The sequence below is a fragment of the Thalassophryne amazonica genome, chromosome 1 (assembly GCF_902500255.1).
Source record: "Thalassophryne amazonica chromosome 1, fThaAma1.1, whole genome shotgun sequence".
Taxonomy (NCBI): Eukaryota; Metazoa; Chordata; class Actinopteri; order Batrachoidiformes; family Batrachoididae; genus Thalassophryne; species Thalassophryne amazonica.
This window is the reverse complement of record NC_047103.1, coordinates 47725467-47748524: the sequence shown is the minus strand read 5'-3', so window position 1 is coordinate 47748524 and position 23058 is coordinate 47725467. Positions and strand designations below refer to the sequence as shown.

Here is a 23058-nt window from a genome sequence, read left to right as displayed (position 1 = left end):
CCAACTGACGTAGTCTTGGATCGTGGTCCCCAGTTTTCCTCTCAAGTCTGGAGGAGTTTCTGCAGAGAACTGGGGGCCACCGTGAGCCTCTCGTCCGGGTACCACCCACAGACGAACGGACAGGCAGAACGGGCCAACCAAGAGTTGGAACAGACCCTCCGCTGTGTGACATCCGCGCACCCGACGGCCTGGAGTAACCATCTGGCCTGGATCGAGTATGCACATAACAGCCAGGTGTCTTCTGCCACCGGCCTCTCCCCATTTGAGGTGTGTCTGGGGTACCAGCTCCCATTGTTTCCCGTGGTGGAGGGAGAGGTCGGTGTGCCCTCGGTCCAGTCCCACCTGTGGAGGTGCCGTCGGGTGTGGCGCACCGCCCGTTCTGCCTTGTTAAAGGCCCAGATGAGGGCTAAGGCCCATGCAGACCGCCGGCGGTCCCCGGCCCCTGCATACCAGCCCGGGCAGGAGGTGTGGTTATCAACGAAGGACATCCCCCTCCAAGTGGACTCTCCTAAGTTGAAAGACAGGTACATTGGACCATTTAAAATCCTCAAGATCCTCAGCCCTGCCGCAGTGAAGCTCCAACTCCCGGCTTCACTGCGGATCCATCAGGTTTTCCATGTGTCCAGACTGAAACCACACCACACCTCACCCCTCTGTGCTCCCGGTCCGGCGCCGCCTCCTGCCCGGATCATTGACGGGGAGCCGGCTTCGACAGTGCGCCGGCTCCTGGACGTCCGTCGAATGGGCCAGGGGTTCCAGTATTTGGTGGACTGGGAGGGGTATGGACCCGAAGAACGCTCCTGGGTGAAGAGGAGCTTCATCCTGGACCTGGCCCTCCTGGCCGATTTCTACCGCCGACACCCGGATAAACCTGGTCGGGCGCCAGGAGGCGCCCGTTGAGGGGGGGTCCTGTTGTGTGGGCCGCCAGAAGAGGAGGTACTGCTGGCCCACCACCAGAGGGCGCCCTGCCTGAAGTGCGGGCTTCAGGCACGAGAGGGCGCTCCCGCCACAGACACAGCCGGGGTTGACAGCTGTCACCAGTCTCCACTTCATCAATCCACTCCATAAAAGCCGGACGTCATCTCCACCTTGCTGCCGAGATATCATCTACCTGTGAAGGTAATATTCTCTGCTGTGTCTGAACTTAACACTGAGTTTATAGTCTGAACTTCTTTGCAGCCGTTTTCCTGTGGGTGTTGCCTTATCTGTGGGATTGGCATTTTTGTGTGATCAGTGACGGCTTCGCTTCACACCCCAACCAGATAAGTGGTCAGACAGGAGCTGCACGAATGTGTGATTAGAGGTGGAGGTGACTTTCCACCTTCTGACTGTTTTTGTTACTGGGTGTGCACACACCCACATCTCACTGTTTGTGCTCCTCGCCAGCAGTACCAGATCCGACAGTCGGGAACGGTGATCACCTGGGAATTCGGGACTTGGCGGCTCCAGTATTCACCAGGTTCGGTGGCGGCGGAAATCGTGTGGTTCCGGCTCTTCTCAGGACAGACGTCTTCTATCCTCGAGCCTGCCCACACGTCACCTTTGTGTATTGACTGCTATCAGATTCTGAGATTGTCTGTATATTCGTTGTGCACATTCACAACATTAAATTGTTACCTTTTGGCTCATCTATTGACCATTCATTTGCGCCCCCTGTTGTGAGTCTGTGTCACTACACTTTCCCCAACAAGCTTGCAGTCTCTGAGGCATGGACTTAATGAGTGACAAACAGTACTCTTCATCAATCTGGCTCCAACTTTCTCTGATTGCTGTTGCCAGATCAGCTTTGCAGGTTGGAGCCTTGTTATGGACCATTTTCTTCAACTTCCACCAAAGATTTTCAATTGGATTAAGATCCGGACTATTTGCAGGCCATGACAGTGACCCTATGTGTCTTTTTGCAAGGAATGTTTTCACAGTTTTCGCACTATGGCAAGATGCATTATCATCTTGAAAAATGATTTCATCATCCCCAAACATCCTTTCAATTGATGGGATAAGAAAAGTGTCCAAAATATCAACGTAAAGTTGTGCATTTATTGATGATGTAATGATAGCCATCTCCCCAGTGCCTTTACCTGACATGCAGCCCCATATCATCAATGACTGTGTACATTTACATGTTCTCTTCAGGCAGTCATCTTTATAAATCTCATTGGAACGGCACCAAACAAAAGTTCCAGCATCATCACCTTGCCCAATGCAGATTCGAGATTCATCACTGAATATGACTTTCATCCGGTCATCCAGAGTCCACGATTGCTTTTCCTTAGCCCATTGTAACCTTGTTTTTTTCTGTTTAGGTGTTAATGATGGCTTTCGTTTAGCTTTTCTGTATGTAAATCCCATTTCCTTTAGGTGGTTTATTACAGTTCGGTCACAGACGTTGACTCCAGTTTCCTCCCATTCGTTCCTCATTTGTTTTGTTGTTCATTTTCGATTTTTGAGACATATTAAGTTTTCTGTCTTGACGCTTTGATGTCTTCCTTGGTCTACCAGTATGTTTGCCTTTAACAACCTTCCCATGTTGTTTGTATTTGGTCCAGAGTTTAGACACAGCTGACTGTGAACAACCAACATATTTTGCAACATTGCGTGATGATTTACCCTCTTTTAAGAGTTTGATAATCCTCTCCTTTGTTTCAATTGATATCTCTCGTGTTGGAGCCATGATTCATGTCAGTCCACTTGGTGCAACAGCTCTCCAAGGTGTGATCGCTCCTTTTTAGATGCAGACTAAGGAGCAGATCTGATTTAATGCAGGTGTTAGTTTTGGGGATGAAAATTTACAGGGTGGTTCCATAATTTTTTCCTCAGAATTGAGTGAGTCCATATTTTTTTCCCTCTGCTTGGTCTAAAAAAGTAACCGTTACTGACTGCCTCAATTTTTTTTCTTGATTTCTTATAGTGTTTCTTAAAGCCAGAAAGTTTCCATTTGAAATGACTTTAGTTTTGTCATGTCTGTGATCTGCTTTTTTTCTACAAAATTAAACAACTGAATGAACATCCTCCGAGGCCGGTGATTCCATAATTTTTGCCAGGGGTTGTATATACTAGTTTAATGATTCACAGGATTGCTAAAAAAACAGTTTGAACATAATAGTTTTGAGTTTGTAGCGTCAACTGCAGATGCTACTATTATTGTGAACACCCCCTTTTCTACTTTTTTTTTTTTTTTACTAATAGCCCAATTTCATAGCCTTAAGAGTGTGCATATCATGAATGCTTGGTCTTGTTGGATTTGTGAGAATCTACTGGTACCTTGTTTCCCATGTAAGAATAAAAAATATACTCAAAACCTGGATTAATCTTTTTAGTCACACAGCACTACTATTATTCTGAACACTACTGTATGTTTATTACCAACCGATAGCAAGGACAAAGTTTTACAAAATTCCTTCTAAACGTGAGGGGAGTTGATTTCAGAACGCTATGAACAGAGACCTAACTTTCCACCCAATTCATTGATATCCTCCAAAACAGAGAAATGAGCAAATGCATTTGAAAACATAACTAGTGCAGACTGATGTAGTCTGTAGACTAAAATACACAACGCAATAAGCCGATGTAAATTGGCATGTAGCTTACTTAGGACTAATGTCTACTTGGTTACGTGCATCAATACTCATAATGCAGTTTGTCAGACTTTTGTAGGAGGTGTAACAAAGCTGCTTCTTTTTGTTTCCTTAATACCAGCCTGGCCAGGACCATAATGGTATGCAGAGGTTGATGAACTCGAGGAGTCTGGAGCAACAGCTCATCTCTCCTTCCAGCAATCCCGTGTCTCGACCATCTGAACTGTCCTGTGCTCCGTCACGTCAGGAACGCCACCGTGTTTCCAACTACTCTGCCGAGGCGCTCATCGGTAAAAGCTCATCTAGCAATGAGCAGCGAATGGGTCTTCATCTTCTACCTGGCCGTGGTACCACGCAGGAACAGCCAGACCTTCGGGGATACCTAGACACTTCACGAGGGAAAGCCAGCATTGCACACAACCCACAGAATTGTTTGTCTGTAGACCATCCTGGGCCTGCTGAAGTTCAGCGGGTCCCAGAGTGTACACCCTTCAAGACCATGGGAGGTGGAGGAGTGCACCAGCTCAGTGGCTTTGAGGCTCAGGTATCCCGTGGAGGAGATATGGCCCCCAAGTCAGTGCCTCCTTCGCAGAGGGGACCTCAGGGGCAGCAGCAGGGTGGGTTCAGGATGGGTGTTGGTCCTCCAGGAGATGGCAGGAATCGTGGAGGCTACAGCGGTGCTCATCCTGGCTCACAAGGAGTACAGGTAGGACCAGTGCTGTCCAGAGAGCAGGATGGATGTCACCATGGCTTTATGCAAAGCCTTCTTTCTTCCCACCTTCCCGAGCAGAGCAACCATCAGCGAGCAGTTCAGTGCTGCCCCCCAGTTAGCATGGAGTACAACTGTGTGCCAGGAAACTCTGCGGGGGACATGCAGGGCAAAGCCACCAGCCCCAGCGTGCCCCAGACACAGAAGGCCCAGGCCATGAGGCTTGGGGAGAGCAACAAGGCCCATATTTCTCAGGTCAGCAGTAACATGCACGGAAGCCCAGCAATGCGAGCAGGTCTACCCCACCCTCCAACGCGACACAGCAGCTCTGAGCCAGGCCGCTCCACGGCTCCTTCCAGGCCACCCCCTGCTATCAGCCAGCGCTCTCGCCACACTGCCCAGGACACGCAGCCCCCTAAAATGAGACCTGGAGATCGGCCCCGATCAGGTACTCTGAGACCAAGTGTCCCCTTTGAGTCGGAGGAGCACCTCCCTCTGCCCTCTGCTGGGGGAGTGCTGCTGAGCAGACCACAGTCTGGAGGAGAGGTACGGCGCAGCAGTATTGTTCGCTTTATGGCAGACAGCGCTCAGGCTCCCAGTGACAACAACTTAGTTCCTGACCAACACATAACACAGAACTTTGGTTTCCCCTTTATTGGTGAAGGAGGAATGAATCCTCCACCTCCCATCAATACCAACTCCACGTTCATCCCTCCAGTCAGTCAGCCTAGTGCCTCCCGTACGCCGACCCTGCTGCCCGTGGAGCCCCAAAACCCTCTGCCCTCCTTTTATCCTTCTTATTCTCCAGCAGCCCACCCCAGCCTTCCCAGTGACATCCCTCTTCAGTATTTTCCCAACCAAATGTTTACTAGTCCAAGTGCTGACAAGGGCAGCGCTCCTCCACTAAACAATCGCTTCGGCTCCATCCTCTCGCCACCTCGCCCTGTGGGCTTTGGCCAAGCCAGCTTCCCTTTGCTCCCAGACATGCCTCCCATGCCCATTGCCAACTCATCTGGAATAACTCCTCACATATCCAACTTCAGCCTCACTTCTCTGTTCCCTGAGATTGCCACAGCCATGCCCACCGATGGCTCGGCCATGCCCATGTCCCCACTGCTGTCTTTGTCTAACACTTCATCAGCTGACTCTGGGAAGCAGCCCAATCGTCCCGCCCACAACATCAGCCACATTTTGGGCCACGATGGCAGCTCTGCCGTGTGAGCGCGGGCCCTCTGCTGCCTTCTGAACGCCAAGTGTCTGAGACGTTCATGTTCAGCCAGTGGTTCAGATAAAAACAAAAAAGCTAAAATGAAGACTGGAAACCATGGATCCACTTGTTTGCACATGGAAAATTTATAATTGTCTTTTTCCTTCACATGTAAACAATTCTAACTTATAATTTAGCTTTTTTAGAACACAGGAACGTTTTTAGCTGAAATGTTGGTTAAACCAACGAAATGGTAGGAAAAAATCAGTTGGGTTGGCAACTTGAAATTATCTAATCTGGTTTAAAAAAAACCTTCTGCACAGTTTGCTACCAATGTAATTAATTTATATCAGATTTACTGTACAGTCATTTTTCCCCCCAAGAGCTATTTTGTAAATAATGTTTCATACCAGAATTGTTAGATTATGTATTTGTAAATACTAAATTGATTAATAAAATTTATGACTATGCACTTGTTTTTAGCAAATGCTTATATTTTTGTCCCACTCGGTGGCACTAGTAACTCAAGCTGAGTTTCCATAATATGGAAGTTAACCAGTTATGCAAAAAAAAAAAAATCTACTGTGCTGAATCCTCATTTTAACAAAAAAACACTCTTGCAGTGTTAAAGTGGAGCTGGAGGAAGTAAAAAAAAAAACAAAAAACAAACTTGAAACAAGTATGGTTGATATTTAGCTTTTATTTACAGCCAACAGTGCTCCAGCATGTGTAACCACAGAAACGGCTACATTGAAATGTGGAGGGTGTAGATTCAGGAACTCCTTCATTTTGATTGCAGATGCCCCTGGAGTGGATTGAATACTTAGTTGCTGAAATGTGAGGGGAGAAACAGCAGTCACATCGCCCTCACCTGGCAGCTGTTGGGTAATGCACTGATGTGGTTGGAGTGTAAAATTCAGCTTATCTGACTGCGTAAAAGATGTTTTTCCAGAATCTCTCCCATTCAGTGATTAAAAAAATAAATAACTATACAATATATAAAATCTCTGGTACACTAATGAAAGCTCTGTTTGCATACATGCGTTAAATTTGTTAATGAGCAATGCGTACATGTTACTGTTATACAAAATTATACAGTTGCATCCTGAAAACTTGGCAGACAACTAAACGGTTTTGAAGCGCCTCGTGATTACAGCATCAGACCGGTTCCAACCGTCCCTTAGTTTTGTGATCGTAAAGCTAAGGACCTAACTGTGTAAGACTGAGGTCTGCGAGGAACACTGAGGAGGGTTTAACGATGAAGTGCTGAATAAACACCCCTCCCAATGGATCATCTTCACCTGAGGAAAATTTCCTCGGCAGTGTCCCTCCTCGTGAAACGCAGATGTCACAGCAATGTGAGTGAGCAGAATAAAGTCTCATTATGAAAATAACCTCTGACACTCAAAGACTTATGTACAAAAGCATAAATATATAAATATCTGATACAAAAATAAATATTTTCTCCGGTGTAAAGAGTCTCAGGCAGGTGTGCTGGCTGCAGTTGTGTCCTCGCAGGGCGAGTCATTAATTTCCTGTGCGCCATCTTCAGACTGTGATATCACTGATGTGAAAATCCCTTCTTGTAGATTTAAAAGACTAAACGCTGGATCTGGAAAAAAAAGAAAAACAAAAGTTTGTCAAAAAGTGATATGGTGTAAAAAGTCGCTTGTCAGTAGATCCACATGTACCTCGAGTTATTTCTTCCTCGGCTTTGCCCGCTCTGCACAGTGTGGCTTCTCTGCCCATAGCATGTGAACCCAAGTACTGATGTGAAGAGTTGAGAAGGTGACAAGAAGAATCATCAGGAGGGCAGCAGCTGTGTTCATGATCAGGTCCACTGCAAAAAAGTAAAAATGGTTAGAGATGTGTGCATAAACGATATGTGACGGCATCACTGTAGTTTTGTTTATCTGGTGTGTGTTTAGGTGGTTTACTGGTGTTAATGGTTCACAGACAGCATGGTTTTCTCCTGTGAAGCTGCAGAATGTTCGTCTCTATACAAGCAAAAACTGAAAAAGCTGGATGTTTACCTGTGCATTTTTTTTCCCCAGACTCTTTGTGATCAAACCTGTCTGCCCTCTGCCTATTCTATGAATACTAATAACTCTTGTTTTGTTGCACACGTCGTCCTTGCCTAGATAGAATTTTTTGCAGTTTCCTGGTTAACTTTAATCCGGTTGTTAAGCGCTGACGTAATGCATCACGTGATAAATCTGTTTCCGGGTCCAACGTCCTGCAAGTTTACAATTAAAGTTACGTCTGTATGATCCTTTTAAGGATCTACAGTTTAGTTTGTGTTTACAGTGTGCGCAAACCTCCCTCCCGCCGTTCTCCGCCTTCACCTCCGTTAACCGCATTCATCTGTTTCTAAGGTAAGAACAAATCAAATCAATTTTATTTATATAGCGCCAAATCACTACAAACAGTTGCCACAAGGCGCATTATACTGTAAGGCAAAAGCCATACAATAATTACAGAAAAACCCCAACGGTCAAAACGACCCCCTATGAGCAAGCACTTTGCGACAGTGGGAAGGAAAAACTCCCTTTTAATAGGAAGAAACCTCCAGCAGAACCACGCTCAGGGAGGGGCAGTCTTCTGCTGGGACTGGTTGGGGCTGAGGAGAGAGAATCAGGAAAAAGACATGCTGTGGAAGAGAGCAGAGATCAATCACCAATGATTAAAAGCAGAGTGGTGCATACAGAGCAAAAAGAGGTGAATAAAAAGAAACACTGGGTGCATCATGGGAAACCCCCCAGCAGTCTAAGTCTATAGCAGCATAACTAAGGGATGGTTCAGGGTCACCTGATCCAGCCCTAACTATAAGCTTTTTTAAAAAGGAAAGTTTTAGGCTTAATCTTAAAAGTAGAGACGGCGTCTGTCTCCCTAATCCGAATTGGGAGCTGGTTCCACAGGAGAGGAGCCTGAAAGCTGAAGGCTCTGCTTCCCATTCTACTCTTACAAACCCTAGGAACTACAAGTAAGCCTGCAGTCTGAGAGCGAAGCGCTCTATTGGGGTGATATGGTACTAAGAGGTTCTTAAGATAAGTTGGGACCTGATTATCCAAAACCTTGTAAATAAGAAGAAGAATTTTAAATTCTATTCTGGAATTAACAGGGAGCCAATGAAGAGAAGCCAGTATGGGTGAAATATGCTCTCTTTCTAGTCCCTGTCAGTACTCTAGCTGCAGCATTTTGAATTAACTGAAGGCTTTTCAGGGAACTTTTAGGACAACCTGATAATAATGAATTACAATAGTCCAGCCTAGAAGAAATAAATGCATGAATTAGCTTTTCAGCATCACTCTGAGACAAGACCTTTCTAATTTTAGAGATATTGCGCAAATGCAAAAAAGCAGTCCTACATATTTGCTTAATATGCGCATTGAAGGACATATCCTGATCAGAAATGACTCCAAGATTTCTCACAGTATTACTGGAGGTCAGGCTAATGCCATCCAGAGTAAAGATCTGGTTAGACACCATGTTTCTAAGATTTGTGGGGCCAAGTACAATAACTTCAGTTTTATCTGAGTTTAAAAGCAGGAAATTAGAGGTCATCCATGTCTTTATGTCTGTAAGACAATCCTGCAGTTTAGCTAATTGGTGTGTGTCCTCTGGCTTCATGGATAGATAAAGCTGGGTATCATCTGCGTAACAATGAAAATTTAAGCAATGCCGTCTAATAATACTGCCTAAGGGAAGCATGTATAAATAAATTGAATAAAACTGGTCCTAGCACAGAACCTTGTGGAACTTCAATCTATTAGATAAATATGATTCAAACCACTGCAGCGCAGTGCCTTTAATACCTATGGCATGCTCTAATCTCTGTAATAAAACTTTATGGTCAACAGTATCAAAAGCTGCACTGAGGTCTAACAGGACGAGCACAGAGATGGGTCCACTGTCTGAGGCCATAAGAAGATCATTTGTAACCTTCACTAATGCTGTTTCTGTACTATGATGAATTCTGAAACCTGGCTGAAACTCTTCAAATAGACCATTCCTCTGCAGATGATCAGTTAGCTGTTTTACAACTACCCTTTCAAGAATTTTTGAGAGAAAAGGAAGGTTATTTTAAAAGAGATCTCTGTCTAATGTTGTCTCATTTTATGTGATTATGCTTTGAGAAACTGTGTTTTGCAGGATACGATCTCAGGCACAGTTTAAGTGCCAGGTCCAGTTAGGGCAACGGACCTGACAATTCGTTAGTTCTAAAAGCCATCATAATTATTTATAGGAAAACGTTCTATTTTTATTTCTCAAACAAATGTTTGGGCCTGAAAACTGTTTGGTCTTATTTTTCTACTAAGGTTTGAACTTTGAGAGTGTTTACACACGAGAGAAAATTGAGAAAGTGTTAATGCCTGATTGAGAAAAGTGTATACATTGGTTTTACAGGGTTTTTACAGCTTTAAAACTCTATAATAATTGTAAAAAAAATAACGCTGACTACGTCGCGGACCTCGCTTTTTGCGGACTATTTTTAGAACGTAACTCCAGCGATAAACGAGGGACCACTGTAACACTTTTTGATTATACTACAAAACAATTGATGCGACGGCCGCTTTTGACGCTCTATTGGCACGCGTCGTGATTGGTGGAGTTCTTTTTCTTTGCCGTCTTCCTGGCTTCCATGTCGTAAAATGAGGGTGTGTCTGAAGCGGAGTCTGAATATTTATAGGCGTGCTTATTATAATTACGATTGTTTTCACCCGCCGCATTTATCAAGGTCACGTCAGGTGTACGCTGGAAATGGGCAGGTGCGCACTGCTTGATACATGTCACAGCAACTTTGGTGTACTTCAAATTTACACCGTAAATTTACGCCACAAGTGCGCAACGTTGATACATGAGGCCCAGTGACCCCAAGCACACTAGTAAAGCAGCAAAATCTTGGTTCCAAACCAACAAAATTAATGCCTCGCAGATGTGAAGAAATCATGAAAAACTGTGGTTATACAACTAAATACTAGTTTAGTGATTCACAGGATTGCTAAAAAACCAGTTTGAACATAATAGTTTTGAGTTTGTAGCATCAACAGCAGATGCTACTATTACTGTGAACACCCCCTTTTCTACTTTTTTTTTTTTTAATAATAGCCCAATTTCATAGCCTTAAGAGTGTGCATATCATGAATGCTTGGTCTTGTTGGATTTGTGAGAATCTACTGAATCTACTGGTACCTTGTTTCCCATGTAACAATAAGAAATATACTCAAAACCTGGATTAATCTTTTTAGTCACATAGCACTACTATTATTCTGAACACTACTGTATGAAATATATTTAAGTACCTGGTGGAGTAACAGTAGCCAGGAACGTGTCCATTTGATGCCGTCTGTGGTAACAGGGTGTCACACTCCAAATCACAATCGACTTCCTATTAAAACAGTGATTTGGATCGTAGAATGAGTGCATGAAAACGAACATTCAGAACTATTTAGACTTCTAATTTTCTGGAAGGCTGTGTGAGTTGTGTTCTACCTGCTGCAGACCCGGCAGACAATGAGCGGGGAGGTGGGCTTTGCCGTTAGGAGTATATTCTCCATTAGGTGAGTATACGGTGTGCGAAGAGTTCATGTGAGTGTCCAGCGGGCAGTGTCCTACCAGGGCAAGTCCCTGCAGTGGAACCATGGTGTACTGACATGAGGACATGGGGGCTGCCACACCAGGGAAACACAGATCAGACGTTTGCTCTGAAACATAAAAAGCAATCCTGATTACACGGAGGCAGATTCATTCCTGCAGACATCTCACAGCATTGAAGCACCACCAGAAACACGCACTCTGTTTGGCCCAAGCCCTCCAAAGGCAGAAAGGGATGAAGGCAACAATGATGAAGACGAAGGCTCCCAGGACAATACCGACTATGAGGTAAGGCAGGTCGCCGGGCCGAGGCACCAGCCCACTGGTGTGTCCTGGCCCAGGGACAGGCATCTCTGATGGAGCAGGCCGCGGGTGATTGGGACGGGCTGGGGGTGACAGAAACAAAAACATCCATATGAGACTCAACAAAAGCAGAAACTTAAAACAATTTTGGACAAATAATCAGGAATGTCACCTTACCCTTAGTTTCCAGGATCACCACATTGCCAAACTCACTCTCCCCTTTCTCATTAAAGCTCTGCATTTTAATGTCGTAGGCAGTCTCTGGCTGCAGGTCAGTGATGGAATGCCAGTATCGATCGCCCTCTACCACCGCCTTCTTATAGTCACTGTCGTTATCGCTGTCTGTCGGTCGGTAGTAGATATAGAAACCGTAGATCGGTGTGTTGTTTAGTGGAGTGTACTGTAGAAAGACACAAAAAAGACCATCTTTATCATGAATTTAAAATACACAAACTAGTAAACACTTAGTGGAGTTCATATAAAATCAAAATCAAATCAATTTTATTTATATAGCGCCAAATCACAAGAAACAGTTGCCCCAAGGCGCTTTATATTGTAAGGCAAAAGCCATACAATAACTATAGAAAAACCCCAATGGTCAAAACGACCCCCTGTGAGCAAGCACTTGGCGACAGTGGGAAGGAAAAACTCCCTTTTAACAGGAAGAAACCAGCAGAACCAGGCTCAGGGAGGGGCAGTCTTCTGCTGGGACTGGTTGGGGCTGAGGGGAGAGAATCAGGAAAAAGACATGCTGTGGAAGAGAGCAGAGATCAATCACTAATGATTAAATGCAGAGTGGTGCATACAGAGCAAAAAGAGAAAGAAACACTCATGCATCATGGGAACCCCCCAGCAGTCTAAGTCTATAGCAGCATAACTAAGGGATGGTTCAGGCTCACCTGATCCAGCCCTAACTATAAGCTTTAGCAAAAAGGAAAGTTTTAAGCCTAATCTTAAAAGTAGAGAGGGTGTCTGTCTCCCTGATCCGAATTGGGAGCTGGTTCCACAGGAGAGGAGCCTGAAAGCTGAAGGCTCTGCCTCCCATTCTACTCTTAAAAACCCTAGGAACTACAAGTAAGCCTGCAGTCTGAGAGTGAAGCGCTCTATTGGGGTGATATGGTACTATGAGGTCCCTAAGATAAGATGGGACCTGATTATTCAAAAACTTATAAGTAAGAAGAAGAATTTTAAATTCTATTCTAGAATTAACAGGAAGCCAATGAAGAGAGGCCAATATCAATCAATCAATTTTATTTATATAGCGCCAAATCACAACAAACAGTTGCCCCAAGGCGCTTTATATTTAAGGCAAGGCCATACAATAATTACGTAAAAACCCCAACGGTCAAAACGACCCCCTGTGAGCAAGCACTTGGCGACAGTGGGAAGGAAAAACTCCCTTTTAACAGGAAGAAACCTCCAGCAGAACCAGGCTCAGGGAGGGGCAGTCTTCTGCTGAGACTGGTTGGGGCTGAGGGAAAACAGGAAAAAAACATGCCGTGAAGGGGGGCAGAGATCGATCACTAATGATTAAATGCAGAGTGGTGCATACAGAGCAAAAAGAGAAAGAAACAGTGCATCATGGGAACCCGTCAGCAGTCTAAGTCTATAGCAGCATAACTACGGGATGGTTCAGGGTCACCTGATCCAGCCCTAACTATAAGCTTTAGCAAAAAGGAAAGTTTTAAGCCCGATCTTAAAAGTAGAGAGGGTGTCTGTCTCCCTGATCTGAATTGGGAGCTGGTTCCACAGGAGAGGAGCCTGAAAGCTGAAGGCTCTGCCTCCCATTCTACTCTTACAAACCCTAGGAACTACAAGTAAGCCTGCAGTCTGAGAGCAAAGCGCTCTATTGGGGTGATATGGTACTATGAGGTCCCTAAGATAAGATGGGACCTTCTCACAGTATTACTAGAGGTCAGGGTAATGCCATCCAGAGTAAGGATCTGGTTAGACACCATGTTTCTAAGATTTGTGGGGCCAAGTACAATAACTTCAGTTTTATCTGAGTTTAAAAGCAGGAAATTAGAGGTCATCCATGTCTTTATGTCTGTAAGACAATCCTGCAGTTTAGCTAATTGGTGTGTGTCCTCTGGCTTCATGGATAGATAAAGCTGGGTATCATCTGCGTAACAATGAAAATTTAAGCAATGCCGTCTAATAATACTGCCTAAGGGAAGCAAGTATAAAGTGAATAAAATTGGTCCTAGCACAGAACCTTGTGGAACTCCATAATTAACCTTAGTCTGTGAAGAAGATTCCCCATTTACATGAACAAATTGTAATCTATTAGATACATATGATTCAAACCACCGCAGCGCAGTGCCTTTAATACCTATGGCATGCTCTAATCTCTGTAATAAAATTTTATGGTCAACAGTATCAAAAGCAGCACTGAGGTCTAACAGAACAAGCACAGAGATGAGTCCACTGTCTGAGGCCATAAGAAGATCATTTGTAACCTTCACTAATGCTGTTTCTGTACTATGATGAATTCTAAAACCTGACTGAAACTCTTCAAATAGACCATTCCTCTGCAGATGATCAGTTAGCTGTTTTACAACTACCCTTTCAAGAATTTTTGAGAGAAAAGGAAGGTTGGAGATTGGCCTATAATTAGCTAAGATAGCTGGGTCAAGTGATGGCTTCTTAAGTAATGGTTTAATTACTGCCACCTTAAAAGCCTGTGGTACATAGCCAACTAATAAAGATAGATTGATCATATTTAAGATGGAAGCATTAAATAATGGTACGGCTTCTTTGAGCAGCCTGGTAGGAATAGGGTCTAATAGACATGTTGATGGTTTGGATGAAGTAACTAATGAAAATAACTCAGACAGAACAATCTGAGAGAAAGAGTCTAACCAAATACCGGCATCACTGAAAGCAGCCAAAGATAACGATACGTCTTTGGGATGGTTATGAGTAATTTTTTTCTCTAAAATTTTATTAGCAAAGAAAGTCATGAAGTCATTACTAGTTAAAGTTAAAGGAATGACTGACTCTTTGTCAGCCTGGCTACAGTGCTGAAAAGAAACCTGGGGTTGTTCTTATTTTCTTCAATTAGTGATGAGTAGTAAGATGTCCTAGCTTTACGGAGGGTTTTTTTTATAGAGCAACAGACTCTTTTTCCAGGCTAAGTGAAGATCTTCTAAATTAGTGAGACGCCATTTCCTCTCCAACTTACGGGTTATCTGCTTTAAGCTGCGAGTTTGTGAGTTATACCACGGAGTCAGGCACTTCTGATTTAAAGCTCTCTTTTTCAGAGGAGCTACAGCATCCAAAGTTGTCTTCAATGAGGATGTAAAGCTATTGACGAGATACTCTATCTCACTTACAGAGTTTAGGTAGCTACTCTGCACTGTGTTGGTATATGGCATTAGAGAACATAAAGAAGGAATCATATCCTTAAACCTAGTTACAGCGCTTTCTGAAAGACGTCTAGTGTAATGAAACTTATTCCCCACTGGGTAGTCCACCAGAGTAAATGTAAATGTTATTAAGAAATGATCAGACAGAAGGGAGTTTTCAGGGAATACCGTTAAGTCTTCAATATCCATACCATAAGTCAGAACAAGATCTAAGATATGATTAAAGTGGTGGGTGGACTCATTTACATTTTGAGCAAAGCCAATTGAGTCTAATAATAGATTAAATGCAGTGTTGAGGCTGTCATTCTCAGCATCTGTGTGGATGTTAAAATCGCCCACTATAATTATCTTATCTGAGCTAAGCACTAAGTCAGATAAAAGGTCTGAAAATTCAGAGAAACTCACAGTAACAACCAAACAACAAACTAACATATTCATCCTGCTGTAACCAGGTTTCTGTAAGGCAGAATAAATCAATATGTTGATCAATTATTATATCATTTACTAACAGGGACTTAGAAGAGAGAGACCTAATGTTTAATAGACCACATTTAACTGTTTTAGTCTGTGGTGCAGTTGAAGGTGCTATATTATTTTTTCTTTTTGAATTTTTATGCTTAAATAGATTTTTGCTGGTTATTGGTGGTCTGGGAGCAGGCACCGTCTCTACGGGGATGGGGTAATGAGGGGATGGCAGGGGGAGAGAAGCTGCAGAGAGGTGTGTAAGACTACAACTCTGCTTCCTGGTCCCAACCCTGGATAGTCACGGTTTGGAGGATTTAAGAAAATTGGCCAGATTTCTAGAAATGAGAGCTGCTCCATCCAAAGTGGGATGGATGCCGTCTCTCCTAACAAGACCAGGTTTTCCCCAGAAGCTTTGCCAATTATCTATGAAGCCCACCTCATTTTTTGGACACCACTCAGACAGCCAGCAATTCAAGGAGAACATTGTTTTTGCAAAGTTACACACCGATTCAATGTTGATTTTAGTGACCTCCGATTGGCGTAACCGGGTGTCATTACTGCCGACGTGAATTACAATCTTACCAAATTTACGCTTAGCCTTAGCCAGCAGTTTCAAATTTCCTTCAATGTCGCCTGCTCTGGCCCCCGGAAGACAATTGACTATGGTTGCTGGTGTCGCTAACTTCACATTTCTCAAAACAGAGTCGCCAATAACCAGAGTTTGATCCTCGGCGGGTGTGTCGCCGAGTGGAGAAAAACGGTTAGAAATGTGAACGGGTTGGCGGTGTACATGGGGCTTCTGTTTAGAACTACGCTTCCTCCTCACAGTCACCCAGTCGGCCTGCTTTCCCGGCTGCTCGGGATCTGCCAGAGGGAAACTAACGGCGGCTAAGATACCTTGATCCGCACCGACTACAGGGGCCTGGCTAACTGTAGAATTTTCCACGGTGCGGAGCCGAGTCTCCAATTCGCCCAGCCTGGCCTCCAAAGCTACAAATAAGCTACACTTATTACAAATACCATTACTGCTAAAGGAGGCTGAGGAATAACTAAACATTTCACACCCAGAGCAGAAAAGTGCGGGAGAGACAGGAGAAGCCGCCATGCTAAACCGGCTAAGAGCTAGTAGCTGCGCTAAGCTAGCGGATTCCTAAAGACACACAAAGTGAATAATGTGTAAATAATTTAGAGGTGATTCAGCAGAGGGAGTGCTTTAGTTAAGGCACGTGAAGATTACACTGTGAAACAAATCGTTATCTAGTTAACTAGATCAATCTAACTGCGCAGATTAAACAGCTAACAGATACAGCAAAACACCGCTGTGCTCCGGAACAGGAAGTGATACAATACCGCAGTGAGAGCCAACCACAAGTAGAGGGTGAAATATGCTCTCCCCTTCTAGTCCCCATCAGTACTCTAGCTGCAGCATTTTGAATTAACTGAAGGCTTTTCAGGGAACTTTTAGGACAACCTGATAATAATGAATTACAATAGTCCAGCCTAGAGGAAAAAAATGCATGAATTAGTTTTTCAGCATCACTCTGAGACAAGCCCTTTCTAATTTTAGAGATATTGCACAAATGCAAAAAAGCAGTCCTACATATTTGCTTAATATGTGCATCGAAGGACATATCCTGATCAAAAATGACTCCAAGATTTCTCACAGTATTACTAGAGGTCAGGGTAATGCCATCCAGAGTAAGGATCTGGTTAGACACCATGTTTCTAAGATTTGTGGGGCCAAGTACAATAACTTCAGTTTTATATGAATTTAAAAGCAGGAAATTAGAGGTCATCCATGTCGTATCCAAGATGTCAAAACTGATTGAAAAAATATCAGAAAAGCTGCACTCACATTACCATCTGATGTGACCTACATCTAATTATTTACCTCGTAGTGTAGCATCATTTGCAATTTAGTGCATTTTTTGGGGCTTTGGGGGTGTGTAAAAGTAAAAAGTCACTTCAGTTTGAAAGAAAATATAAGGTTTTAAAAAAAATTAGGGTGCTATTTTTTTCTTCACATTCTAAGGGTCTGAAATCCAAGATGGTGTTCAAAACGGCCTCCGTTTAGCAATAATGCAATATCTTTGCTAATACACAAGATATAATGAAAAGTATCTAAATTTAGGTTTTCTGACAACTAAACCAATGGAATCATCAAATTATGTAATTACATTACGTAATTAACAGGATAAAAAGGGTTGAGTTCTAAAAACATTCTGGACTCACATGACATTCCAACTCATTATAGAAACTTTGCATAATTTATTACCACCACTGAAAAATTATAGCTACCTATTTTATAAACACTACTCAATCTAGAGCCCTGGATCCCCACGGGCAACGCATATATACAGTTTGTATAATCTGTTTGCTGATCAGATGACAAATAAAGCAAGATCCAAAATCCACAGTTTTGGACTTGTTAGATGAAGACTCTGCCATGTTGGTTAATATACAGTGAGGCAAATAAGTATTTGATCCACTGTCCATTAAATTTGCAAGTTTCCCTACCTACAAAAAATGGAGAGGTTTGTAATTTTTATCGTAGATACACAGAATACAGAATATATACAGAATCTAAAAAAAATCAGAAATTCACATTGTACGATTTTAAATAATGTTTAAACCATATTTTAACAGAATCAGGTGAGTTTTTGCTTTTAACAAAAAAATACACAAATTTTTATTTCATGACAAATAAGCCTACACTATCCATGTGACGCATCTCACACGTTTGTGTCATGTAAATATGCAAACCTGATTTATTTATTTTTTAAATCAGATTTGCATATGCTGTCATAGATGTGACTGAAATCCAATCTGTAGTAATGCAAGTACTATAATACATGAAAAAAATTCCACTGAAAGACTTACATGTTCACTTACATAATCAACAATTTCCCATAATGTCCTGTTGGCTAAACTGACATCAATTATGAACAATCTCTCACACCCCTTACATGAAACTGTGGGAGCCTTAAGCAGCTCCTTCAGTAATAGACTGCTGCACCCTCGGTGCAAAACAGATCATTTACTGCAACTACAGTGAGACTGTGTAATACCTCAAAATGTTTTTAGCACCATAACCACCTGCTGATTTTGCAGTATTAACTACATCTTCTTCCACCTTTTGTGCTTTATTACAAGCACAACTGTGCAATTTATCCTGTGCAATAATTTTTACCATATCTATACATACTTATTCATATATATACTCACTTGTATTTTTCACGTAATCTGTTCACATTAGCATTTATGCACCCACGAGCAAACACTGCAATATATTTTAGTCACTTTTCTTTATTGCAAATATTTTACTTTTCTTTACTACTGTAGGACTCGTGCTGCTACAACAAGTGATTTTCCCCACTGTGGAATCAATAAACTTTATCTTATCACATGCAGTAGTTCTGAGACGGTGGTCTGAGTGAAAACGCCTAGAGCCAGCCTTATCATCACGTGGGATTTAAATGCTTCTTATATGCAGGACGTTGAAAATGCTTCTTCTGCAGGATAGTGCTATTTCTACCTCTGGAGGGGTCAATCTGCAATTCACAACGAGAGGGACTGACTGCCGAGTCTGAAAAACCCATTTTACAGCCAGCGTGGAAGAGCAAGCAGAAATAGCCAGTTTAGCTCCTGCCAATGTGAAAAAGCTAAGCAGTTGGCCATAAAAAATCTGCCAATGACATTGGACATGTAAAGGACAATGTAATGGCAACAAAAAGACTGAATTTTTTGCTGAAGAAATGTTATCGTATTGGTAAATTTCAGTCATTTAATCTTGTTAGTGGTGGCGCATGAATGGTTTTAGGGAATTCAAGGTGTCCTTTCTGCCTCCTAACTGCGGATTGCTTGAAACCAGTTTATTTTTGTGGTCATTGCTGGGAAAGTGGCAGAATATTACCTTTTTGCTTGCTCCAAACATTTCATTTGTGAACTGCTACTCTGAGGGAAAGAACACATCACCTTCTGAGGCTTTTTTTTTTACATCATACCTTCAGTGATTGATCTGGACTACTTCTAATCTCTTAATTATTATTATCCTCCATTGATTGGGGGGGGGGGGGGGGGGGTGTCATCTGCTGTAATGAAGCTACATGGCACCATGGGATGGGATTTACAGATTAAACACAAATGTGAACTATTGAGATGAAACGAAAAGATCTGGCAAAAAAATAATAATAAAAGTGGTCTCTTTAGGTTTGCTCAGATTAACCCACAATTTAATGGCCTGTCTTCAAGGGCAAGTCCGAGAATTACACCAGATTTCACAAAAAACAGTTTTCAGTAATCCTGCTAATAATGTGAATCTTAGAGCAGGTACATAAAATAAATGAAGGACATCATGCACAGAATGGTGTGCTGTAAGAGTACAACAATCATTTGAAGATACAGGAGGAGTGATTGAAGTGAGACCAACAAACCAGCCTGTTGGTTTAATAGAGATATCCAGGAAATGTACGGGAACCTCATTTTCATGATGTGATGTTATCAATTACATCATTCATCTGAATGAGAGGAGCTTCATTCTCATCTCCTCTCTAGCTCTAGCTGTTGACTAAATGTGACCAGCCAACTCCAAAAGGTAGTCATCTGGAATATTCCAACCAAGTTTGTTAAAAATCTGCTCATCGGTTTCAGTTATTCTGTCCACTGACAGAAAGACACACAAGTGATTACAATAACCTGCTGCTCCACTGGCTGCAGAGTAAATTGACCAATGGTCGAAAAGCTTCTTTCTCCTCACCGTCCATTTGAGTATGATGGTTGTCTCATTGATGGCTTCATTGTAGGTGATGTACGGTCCGTCCACGGGGCGTTCGTGAGTTCGCCCTCCAGTCACTGTGTAGGCTTTGGAAGGGGCACTGGGAGGACTGGAACCGATCACGTTCACTGCCACAACTCGAAACCGATAGGATGTTCCTGCAGCGGGAGGCAATGATTATTGATAATCTGTGCCCCAGGATGAGGACGGCGCCGTTGTACTGTGTGCTGATAACTAACAATGTGCTGCTCTGCATGTTTCCACCAAAACCTGCGCGCATTTGTGTGAGACAAGCGGCTGACCTTTCTGCAGGCCCGTGATCTCCACAGAGAGGCGTGTTGGTGGGATGTTCTCCACCGCAGTCACCCAGTCCTCTCCTGCCTTCTTCACTTTCTTGTATTCCACCTGAAACGACTGGATGGGGAACCCGCGATTACCACGCGGGATCCAAGTCACATATGCTGATGTTTCTGTCGCTGTGGAGACAGTGGGTTTGTCAGGGGCCTCAGGAGCTGCAGAGGAGGTAGCAATGGCATCAGATAGAAGCAACGTCAAATATATTTTATAAAAATGTGCAAACATCTGCAAAACCACGAGGTAATTATGACAGTAAAAAGGGAAATGGCCACATTCTGAGAGCACTTACTGAGAGTTCATCCTTCAGTGACGAATGAAAGAGATTGAAAAATGTTGATATTAGTCAAAAGCAGAATGTTAAAAGAGATGACAGACTTATTGTATACAGTAAAAGACAGTTATCGCCGCAAAACTGACACTTATTGTTAGTACAGTTAATTACACAACCGTGTGGGAAGATTAGGCGATGCTTACGAGAGAGGCTCGGCGAAGGAACAGCAGGAGTTTTCGGCAGGTCATTTTGCCCTCCTGCACCCCTGCGACCTGTAGTCAGGAAAACATGAACACCCGTGTTATAGTGTGGGACCACTGGTATCAAGGTCAAGGTCAACTTTATTGTCCCATTAGGGAAATTTGTCTTAGGCGTTGCACTACATTATCGCTTCACAGGGCAGAGAACAATTTACAAAAGGACATAAATCACATAAAACACAGAATTAAAATCTTAGACTAAAATCAGGAAATACATTATTTTTATACTATTTTATACAGTATTTTTAATTAAATGCTCAGCAGACAGATTAAGATGCCAGTGGAACAGCAGCGTACCTTTGCCAGTTCTGAATGTCATCATGGCAGGCTGACCCAAACCCGCACAGTTCTTGGCAGTCATCTCCACCTCGTACAGGCTGTCTGGCTGCAGCTTGGACAGGGTCAGCTTATGGAGAGATCCCGAGATACTACTGGAGGTCCAGTCTGCTAAAGGATCTCCCACCTAAAAAAAACAAAGACGCATGAGATGTGATCAATATTTATCAAAAGTGCAGTCAGTAAATTAGAACTGAACACAAAAACACTGTAGTAGATTTGCAGCACCTTTCTGTACTTGACCATGTACTCCAGCACTGGGGTTCCCCGTTCATGGCGAGGCCTCCAGGTCAGCTCATAGTAGTCGGCTTTGCCAGTGCGTGGCTGGCTAAGAATGATGGGGGCTTCTGCAGGCAGGATTTGTCCCGGGAGTTTGGAGCAGTCCAAAGCCAGCATGGCATCGGTGGCTCCGGGCCTCACAGGCGGCTGCTCTCTCAGCACCTTATCAGGGCTGAGCGGCCGCAAGATTGAGGGCAGCTTCCCTCGAGATGGAATCCCTGGAATACACACGGAGACAAGATTAAATCGACTCTGATCACTCTGATCAGAAAGAATGTGCTTTATGACGTCACAAAACTGACCTGCTGGTACTGTAACGAGGCGAGCAGCATCCTGCGAGCTTCCCACTCCGTTCTCAGCCATGCACTGGTACAGCCCGTCATCCTGCGGGCCCACACTGAACACGCGCAGGAAGCGGGAGGTGAGGCGGTGACGAGGAGATGGGGCGACAGGTCTGGCGTTGTGGAACCACATCACAGTCGGAGCAGGTTTACCGCGCGCCTGGCAGGTGAAGCGCACTGTCTCTCCCCACGCAACCTCCTGCTGCTGCAGCTCCACTGTCACCTGAGGAGGCTCTGTGGGAGACGGCGAGGAAGAGGCACAAACAACGTGACCACAAGACTTCAATCGTGAGGAGAATGGCGACTGTGCACGCGCGTGCGCAGAGTGCGAGGTGGGCCGAGCCAGCTAATTGATGGTTGGCTGCTTGTGAATTGGGGAGAGACGGAGCTCGTTACAGCTGCAGCAGCTCTCTGACTTTAATTAGAGCCAGCTGCAGCGAGACGAGCCCACAGAAAATCACTGTGAAAACAGTCATCCATAATGGAGACGCACTCAATCAAACCCGGCTACAGAATAGGCCGCTGTGTCTCCACAGACTCTGTCTAACACAACGCCACACGCCCATACACACACAGACCTCAGTCTCCTCTGGCCGCCAAACAGGAGTCGGCGTAATTATTAAATCCATGCCACAGAAAAAAAACTCCTCTCAGAAAAACCTTTGTTGATTCAATTGCACAAACAACATTCGCTATGAACTTTACAGGCAAGCTACATTCAACAATTTAGTTTGGGGTCATTACATTTCACACTTCTTTAAATTCATGACGACAGACATTGTCCACTCACCGAACACTTGCACATCGTAGAGTGCCTTGGCGGCGCTGCTCGATCCAATGCCATTGTCGGCCTGACAGACGTAAGTGCCCGAGTCGCCATTGCCCACAGCGTCAATCAGCAGGTTGCTGAGTAGGAAGCGTGTGTTATTATGGAAACGCAGGTCCCGCCCATCTTTTGCCCACATGACGTGTGGCGTAGGGATGCCACTGGCTACACACTCGAGCACCAGCCGCTGGCCTTTGGTAACCATGATTGAACGAGGTGCTGGTGGGTAAATGATACGAGCTGCCTCAGACGTAGAGCCTGGGAAAAAACGAAAACCAACACCCCTGAATGTCAGATATGTAATTATTTATTAAACATATTTTTCATACTTGTCTTCTGTCAAACAGCATTAATTATGGAAGACACACAATGACACTTGGTTTTTCCTTCCA

At 43.8% G+C, this 23058-nt stretch overlaps 2 protein-coding genes across 3 annotated transcripts in view; one reads left to right on the top strand and one right to left on the bottom strand.

The window, feature by feature from the left end:
- The window catches only part of LOC117509594 (basic helix-loop-helix domain-containing protein USF3), a 46394-nt gene extending 39964 nt beyond the window's left edge, over positions 1-6430 (top strand). The window contains exon 8 of the mRNA XM_034169335.1: positions 3697-6430. Within this exon, the coding sequence (XP_034025226.1) occupies positions 3697-5505 (1809 nt within the window). The 3' untranslated portion in view covers positions 5506-6430. The remainder of the gene's footprint in view (positions 1-3696) is intronic.
- Positions 6174-23058, bottom strand: part of boc (BOC cell adhesion associated, oncogene regulated) — a 72546-nt gene continuing 55661 nt past the window's right edge. For both annotated transcript variants that reach the window (XM_034169354.1, XM_034169347.1), the window contains exons 6-18: positions 22631-22924; positions 21802-22074; positions 21449-21717; positions 21182-21347; positions 20828-20896; positions 20299-20508; positions 19979-20154; positions 11567-11789; positions 11287-11472; positions 10985-11196; positions 10795-10880; positions 7183-7331; positions 6174-7103 (exon numbers count right to left, since the gene is read on the bottom strand). In XM_034169354.1, coding sequence (XP_034025245.1) covers positions 6973-7103; positions 7183-7331; positions 10795-10880; positions 10985-11196; positions 11287-11472; positions 11567-11789; positions 19979-20154; positions 20299-20508; positions 20828-20896; positions 21182-21347; positions 21449-21717; positions 21802-22074; positions 22631-22924 — 2444 coding nt within the window. In that variant the 3' untranslated portion in view covers positions 6174-6972. The remainder of the gene's footprint in view (positions 7104-7182; positions 7332-10794; positions 10881-10984; positions 11197-11286; positions 11473-11566; positions 11790-19978; positions 20155-20298; positions 20509-20827; positions 20897-21181; positions 21348-21448; positions 21718-21801; positions 22075-22630; positions 22925-23058) is intronic.